The sequence below is a fragment of the Corvus brachyrhynchos genome, unplaced genomic scaffold, assembly GCF_000691975.1.
Source record: "Corvus brachyrhynchos isolate BGI_N302 unplaced genomic scaffold, ASM69197v1 scaffold279, whole genome shotgun sequence".
Lineage (NCBI taxonomy): Eukaryota > Metazoa > Chordata > Aves > Passeriformes > Corvidae > Corvus > Corvus brachyrhynchos.
Genome location: NW_008246060.1, coordinates 6,392,796 through 6,400,714, shown reverse-complemented (window position 1 = coordinate 6,400,714; position 7,919 = coordinate 6,392,796). Strand labels below are relative to the sequence as shown.

Genomic DNA, 7,919 nt, shown 5'->3' with positions numbered 1-7,919 from the left:
AAAAAAAAAAAAAAAAAAAAAAAGGGTGAGAGAAAAAAAGTCCATTACTTCTCCCCTCCAAGTCATTTCAGATCCAGAAACTGTTACAAAATTCAGCCTCCAGTGTAGCTCATGGGAAAATATTAAAACTGCTGTTGGAAAAATAATTTATCTTTAAATTTAAAAAGCTCTCCAGGTACTTCTACTCACCAAGCTCCCCCTCCTTTCTCAGAATAGCAAAATGTAATCATTGTGGCTTTAAACTCTGGATAAGACTTAGATGGTCTGACTAAATTGTGTGTAACAGACTGAAATGTAATAGCTCCTAAGGAAAACAAAAAAAAATCTACTTCATAAAACAAAAAGCAATTTAATGATTTTATTTCCCCTTGTTAAGGCTTACTAGTAGCATTGCTATCTTAAATGTAGAGCTCTGAAATTCAATTTAGCCCAGTTTTTTCCTATGTGTTGACTCACAGTTTATTTCGTTAGCCCGTCTCGGCCTCTCTTCAGACATGACATTGATCTATGTTGCAAAAATGTCATTGCTAACAGCCTTATAAATCTTGTGCGATAGCAAAATATTTCCTTTGATTATCAAGTCAGTTTCCCTGTATGGGAAAAAGAACGTAAACACAACCCTGATGTATGCTACATTTTTGTGAGCATCCTTGCTCTGTCTGGGCTGATGAACAAATAGCCCTTTAACCAATGGGTGCCTAGTTCTTAATAAGCCAAACCAGGCTATGCACTCCCAACCCCCTGCTTCAGGCACTTACCAGTGGTTAAAATTATTCTCCTCATAAGAGAAGAAGTAAACTTGTGCTTTCCTTTTACGTTTTTTTAATCCTTAAGAGGAAAACCAAGCTTGTGCTCTTTTTTAAATCCTGCCTTCTCTCAGGCTGTTCGTTTCCCTTGTTACAAGGGTCCTGTGCCACAGGGGTATCAGCTCTGCTCTCAGGGCAATACAATGTCTCTAGTTCAGCATTTCCTTCCTACATGACTTCAGCCTGGACCAGGGAAGAGCTACAGGTCAGTCTACAAAATCAGTGCTTTTACCTGCAAGAACAAACCTAGACTGAAGGATTTTGAACACACTTATTTCTCTGAGGCAATTCCTGTGTGGTTGGAATAAATTTTCATTTGGTTTCCTAAAGAAACAAAACTCTTAACTATCCTGGTCTGCCAATCCCCCACTGCTGACTTTTGATCCCTTTAGCCATCTTCAATCACATTTACTAGTAGGGCAAGGCTCTTAAAGCTAATAAATGCCTCAAGTCTAGAGCATTATGTAGCTGGACAGAGCAGAGACATGAGCATAGGCAGCTGATGGCAGGGACTTGCTGCAGGCTCAGCAGCAGCTCCTGTGAGCTGCCACTGCTGCTTCTGTGTCCCTAACCCCAGTTTTCTCAAGCAGTGGGGTTTGCTCATACACCTGTGACAGATTTGCCAGTAATCTGTTATTCTGTTAAGCCTGTTGCAGACACCTACCAGATCCTTGGTTCTGAATTCGATGGAATGACATATGCTTTAACTGCCAGAGGGAGATGCAGGCAGCAAGGCAATGGAAGATTAATTTGCTCCAATTTGGAAGTGTTTTGGAGCCCTCCACTTTGAAACATAATCCAAGTGATGTACAGAAAATTCCAAAACATGCTTAGAAATTTCTGCTGTCCCATAGGCTCCCCTCAGTATCTCTAGAAGCCCAGCCCATGATATTCAGCTCTGAGAGACATGAACACCCAGATAACATCAGCACATAGTACATCTCAAGACTGTCTCCTTCCTAATTTTTACATCTTCAGAGCACCAAATTAATTTCTAGTTATTGATCTTCAGCAAATACTCAGAGTAATATCTGGCCATTACAGGCTTTACCTCACTCAAACCAAGTTCATCATCTCTGACCAGAACACTAGGCAGTAATAGTCAAAATGCCTCCAAGCTCAGTTAAAAGCTGTTGTCTTATCACATTGTACACAGGCTGTTACTGGAATGGCAATAGACAATCACCTGCTAGGGCTCAGAGAGGTGGCACGGGAACACTACAAGGAACTGCCAGAGATATTTACAGATGAGACTTATCTGACAAGCAATCGATTCATCCTCTCAACTAGCCAGGTGAGTTTCTCCTGTTCACTGGTCTTGACAAGCAAAAGATAATTCATTTGTGTTCTGCCAGACTTGTAGCTCACAGTGAGAGCAATGTAAAAAAGGCAAGCAAACAAAAGCAGTATCATCAAGAAGTCTGCAAATTGCTCCACATTTTCAATCCTGTTTCAGTTCATCAGCACAGTAAATACTGACTACAGTTATCACTTCATATGCAACATTCCAAAGTCCTTTGCAGAAATTCTGGAAATGCACACAAACACACTCAGTAAAATTCACATGATGGCTCAGTTTCCTCAAGTTCCAAACTACATATGTTCCCAGTCCCCTTCTTTTCCTCCTTTCCATAAGATGACAGCTCCAGTGAGCAGTCTTTACTCCAGTGACAGTACAGCCACAAGCCAGAAGGGCTGCTGCTCTGAGCAACTAAAAGCCAAGAGCCATGAGGAAATTTTACTGTTAAAAGTAGCTATGTTTGAGATCTTTGAGAGCCTTCTGTTATTTGCTGCAAGACAACAGCCCATGCAGGCATGCAACATAGACTTACAGACATTTTAGACAGGTACAGACATTTACAGATTTACAGTTATTTGCACATACAAAGATACTCTAAGAGTCAATACTCCCTACATTTAATGTTCTGAATAAGGAAGCATCTTTATGGCATACAGCTTAAAAATTAAATGTTTTGTTGCATGTAGTAGCAGTCCTAATGAAAGAAGAAATCTATGTAGGAATTCATTAACTGAAATGCTAACCCAGCTGCAACAGATTGGGACTATGCAACAAAAGAGACTTATAATATCATGCTACAGCATAAAACCTTAATAAGTAATTTGATCTTGTCATAATGTTTGTAGGCTTTCAGACATGAGTGAATATAACCAACACACTACTACATAAATTCTCCAAGAAACTATCCATGAGCAAAGAGTGCTTCTGAATAGCTTTATGGCCTTCGGCTGTTGCACAGCAAATTCATCTGACAATTCTATGGCTCTATTAGCAGAACTAATGGCCTGTTCTACACCATTAAAAAGGCAAATGTCATTTGTGAAGGCCCATGTACACAAAGTCTGAAACTTAGAGATTTCTAACACATCTTTTATTTTCTGCAAGAGAAAGTGTTGCACTGCCATATTATGCCATGATTAAACTGGGGTCTAATAGAATGCCTAGTTGCACTGAAGTGTTTTTATACAGCGTCACAATTATAAACTGTTATTAGAAATGGGCAATGCTAATTTCTCTAACTTAGTGCAGTCTTCACATTACAAGTTTAAAATAACCTTAAGAAATTAAAAACCTTAGAGAAGCTTTACGTATCCATTTTATGTACAAGGATTACATAAAATTCCTATCTATCAACAACAAATCTTACAGCTTTTAAATATCTATACAAATTGAGCAAATGCATTACAGTCACCTCAAACTATACCAGTTTTTAAACCATAGTGAACAAGCAGAGCAACCAAATTCTATACTGAGATCAGCTTTTGCCTTCCAAGGTAAATCATCTCCAGGTCTGGACTTCTGAAGGTAGTGCTACTCCACAAGGCTGGATTCACCACATTACCAGCATTTGTAGAATTTCTTTCTCTTTTTCCTAATTCCTAAGCAGCTGATTTCAGGTGCCCTGATTAATCAGAGATCACTCCTTCCCTTCTCCCTGCAACCAGGTTCCAACTACTATGGAAATGTTCTGCTGCTATGGGCCTGTGGTGCCCAATGGATATGGGGCATGTTACAACCCTCAGCCAGAGCATATATTATTCTGCATCTCAAGCTTTAAAGAATGTAAGGAAACCTCCTCAAACATGTTTGCAAAAGCTGTGGAAGACAGTCTCCTAGCAATGAGAGATCTGTGCATCAAATGCAGTTCTACTACAGCAAAGCCACCTGCTAAACAAGATGCAGCCACACAGCTGCAGAGTGACCACCAGTGCTAAGAGGCTGTGGGAATTATCCTCCTGAATCCACCTTATGAAGAAATATGACATAGTTGTTCAAAGGCAGGATAGTACTAGTAATTATAATAGTGTAGAACCAAAATGTCATTTGTTTCTCATTGTTGCCAACATTTACAACTCTGTGTACTAAATCTACCATTTCTTGCCTGAGAATCAGCGAAAAAAAGATTTGGTCTCACTGGCTGAATTGAAGGAGGAAGTCATACAAGTATGTGTTGTACTACTATTTCTAACCATAATTAGCTTGTGCCATTTTATCACCTAAAAAATTGAGTAAGTTTATATATGACATAAATTAAATACTAAGGCACACCAATTAATTAATATCCCCTGCAAGTAGTTCTAAAATATTCACATCTATTACTACAAGATTTGCATGTAAAGAAAAGAAGAAATTTCCTCTATTGGGAATTTTGAGAGTAACACTGTAAATAATAGGCTGATACCATTATATCTTAAACATTTGCATGAAGAGGATTTAATACCACCAGTCTATTTACCATATAAGAAAAAACTGATTATTTTTAAAAGAGTGGCCCCTGTGCATTTCCACAGAGTTTAGGAAGATAACACGAGCGTTTGCATGTTTCCCCCAATTCAAAAATGCTGCAGAAATAATTTAGCCTTTATTCTGGTTTGCACTGGTCTCAAGCACAGTCCTGTTCTGAAAGCAGCATATTGGAGACATGATCCATCACAGAGAACAGGGAGAATGTTGTCCCTAATGAATTGACTTAACTATTTCTTTCTATCAGTGAGCAAAATCCAGCCTGACAGAGTGGCAAAGCACAAAACATAAGTACTATTCAGTCCTACTTAAGGCCTTTTCTGTTTGCATTGGAATTCATTTAGTCACTGTGACTAGCAGGAGAGTGAATGCAACCATACAAAATCAAAGAGCAATAACTAGAATGAAGAGGTAAATTTGCAATATAAGGAAGTCTTCAAGCTGGAGTTATAAATACCAGTACTGGTACTCATATCAGCTTTGCATCATCCCACTTGGAGGGATTTATATTTTATATTTTTTAATAGCAGATATAGGGTATCATATTCTGCAATATACAGTAAATTCAACCAGGAAAATAATATAGTAGCTGGTAATTCCCATATTATATGAGTGTTTTCTCATTATCTGTTTCATTCCCTACAAACCCTTCCAAAGACTGATATTTTCAGTTACTTTCTTATGAGGTGAAATATGCTGCCTTACTTAGAGCTGTGCAGTTATCATTGTTAGAATACAACTTACTCACTGACTGAAGACACTTATTTCCAAACTCCAGTGCAGATCCCATGCTGCACAAGCTAGAGCACACTCTGAGGCCTCGCCAGGGAATGCTTCCTTGCCTGTGGAGAGTTGGAGGTGTTCTCTCTTCCTTTGTAGACCAAACAATCACATGCTTGAGCACTCTGAAGCCTAAAAGCAGAACAAATTTAGTGCAATAACCTAGAGATGCAGATACATTTCTGTTTAAGAACTCTAGATAGAAATTCAGGAGATTCTGTGTATCCATGATTATTTTACTGCCTCTTAAGAGTTGCATACATGCAATTAAGAAGTCTGCTGGGTAAAGAATATCCACAACCCCATATATGAAAGCACAGTGAGCCTGGTAATCAATTAGCAGCTATGTTGGAGTAAATTATGATGATTTACAGACATTAAGAGCTGGGCTAATTTTTTTTAAAGTTAGTATATTTCACTGAAAAATATGTATGTTTTATTACTCCATGAGCTGTGGTTCAAATCAAAGATGAAATCTGGTTTTAGATTACATAAATAGTATTATAGCATAAAAGCTGCCCCAAAGTTATCATAGAATGGTTTAGGTTGGAAGGGATCATAAAGATCATCTTGCTCCCACTTTCCTGCCATGGGCAGGGACCCCTTCCACTAGACCAGGTTGCTCCAAGCCCCATCCAACCTGGCCTTGAAAACATCCAGGGATGCAGCATCCACAACTTCTCTGGGCAACCTGTTCCAGTGCCTCACTGCCCTCACAATAAAGAACTTCTTCCTAACATCTAATCTAATTTAAAAGTTAACATGTAAAAACACATAAACAAAAATCAAGAAAACTTTTAGCCAGACCAAAAGTTTGCTTAAAGAATACACTGCTCAAAATAAAACTTTAAATTGTTCCTGTACTATAATTATGAAAATTACTTTGAAACATTCCCATAATTTTGCTTTGCCTCATTTCACTACAAAAGCATTCTGCATTTCTAAAACACACGTAGCACTGCAGATTTTTTGCAGAATTATATGCTTAAAATTATAATTGTATTTTAAGCATATAAAAATACTGTGAATAGTTATTTAATAATTTATTGATGTTCTTCTAATTAAATATATAATTTTATTTTGTATTCCTAGTTACCTAAGTACTGATAGTTACCTGCAAATATTACCTGTTTCTCATTTTACTTTTTCATCTGGAATCTTAACAGTAGCTCAGACACTGTGCTCAACAGTCACTGAGAACTCAGGATGGATCTACACCCACACCTGATATTTTTTACCAATTTATCATTAAGAGCCCCTTAGTTGTCTACAGCTGCTGTAACAGGTGTTTTGCATTCTCCAGCTCTGGAAACTACTAGTGGTGGAAATACTGACTATATTTTACTTGAGGACCAGTGACCACCCATACTTCGTATTTATTTAGCTAACCATTTCATACTTGTACCTTACTGATCTGGTTTTAGTGTTCAGCCTGAAATTCTGAAAGGAGCAGCTTTGACAAGCTCAGTCCCTGCAGAGGAAGCCTTTTGCGTACAGGCTTTACCTCTGCCATTACCTGTGCTGAAAGCACTATCTGCAAGGTACCTGACTTTGTGCAAGAACCTTCAGGATCAGTTCAGGTCTGTTTAAATTGGAGGGTTCTGGTTAAATTACAGATGGATAAAAATTCACAAGCATTACAAGCTCGTCTGACAGCAGGAGCTTCACAAGGGACTGTACTGCTTCTCAGTGGACAGAATTCCCCACACCTATGTGGTATGATCCCATGCTGTATCTATTAAGGATTTCAAGAAATAGGTTTTCTTAAGTTCTTATTTAAAATTATCTGCATTATACAAATGAAGTTCATTTATGAAGTTTAAAAATACATGCTTTTATGCACTTATGGAAACCAAACATGAAGCTTTAAAAATGTTTCTTATCAGAATAGTGTGGAATAGATTGTTCAGTATAAAAAGAGAGAAAATTTTGATTGACCAACTAAGTGTAATTACATTAATGTGACAAGTGGCTATGATTTAATGAGCCCTCTTGGTGGGACCCGGGGCACACAACCCCTTGCAAGAGAACTTCCAGAAGGTAATTGCTTCACTGTCCGCGTGGGTGTACACCAACGTACATGCAGTGCTGGGGTGCAGAAATTAAAAAGCCAGTATTTAATGAAATTCCATGTTCACAGTGATCAAAAGTAAAAGACGTTCGACTTCAAAACAGGGATGTTTCAAGGGTGTAAGAACCCGACCTCGCTTTTTTGACAGGAGTGCTGCCAGAGCCCCTGTGCCACGGGTAATTTGGCAGGACACGGCTGTGACAACACAGCGTGAGTTACAGAAGACAGAGAAATATTTTAGTGATACTTTTATTTTTATAAAAAAGTATATATTTATGACAAATGTAAATGTGTATTTATAGCACATGTTGTTCCTGTTCTGTCTCTACTGAAATACATTTATCTGTCTATATCGATATATACGCCCTGAAGTGTACACTGGTAACGCGCATTCAGCTCCTTCACGGACGCAGCTCCGCACCGCAAATAAAAGTCACCAGAGGAAAGGCCGTGTCGTCTCTTTGTGCCGGGCAGCCCCGGCCCCTCGAGCCCCCCGGGC

At 38.6% G+C, this 7,919-nt stretch overlaps 1 protein-coding gene across 1 annotated transcript in view; it reads left to right on the top strand.

The window, feature by feature from the left end:
• Positions 1–5,726, top strand: part of CHAT (choline O-acetyltransferase) — a 28,717-nt gene extending 22,991 nt beyond the window's left edge. The window contains exons 13-14 of the mRNA XM_008642801.2: positions 1,963–2,100; positions 3,771–5,726. Of these exons, the coding sequence (XP_008641023.1) occupies positions 1,963–2,100; positions 3,771–4,040 (408 nt within the window). The 3' untranslated portion in view covers positions 4,041–5,726. The remainder of the gene's footprint in view (positions 1–1,962; positions 2,101–3,770) is intronic.
• Positions 5,727–7,919: the final 2,193 nt, after the last annotated feature.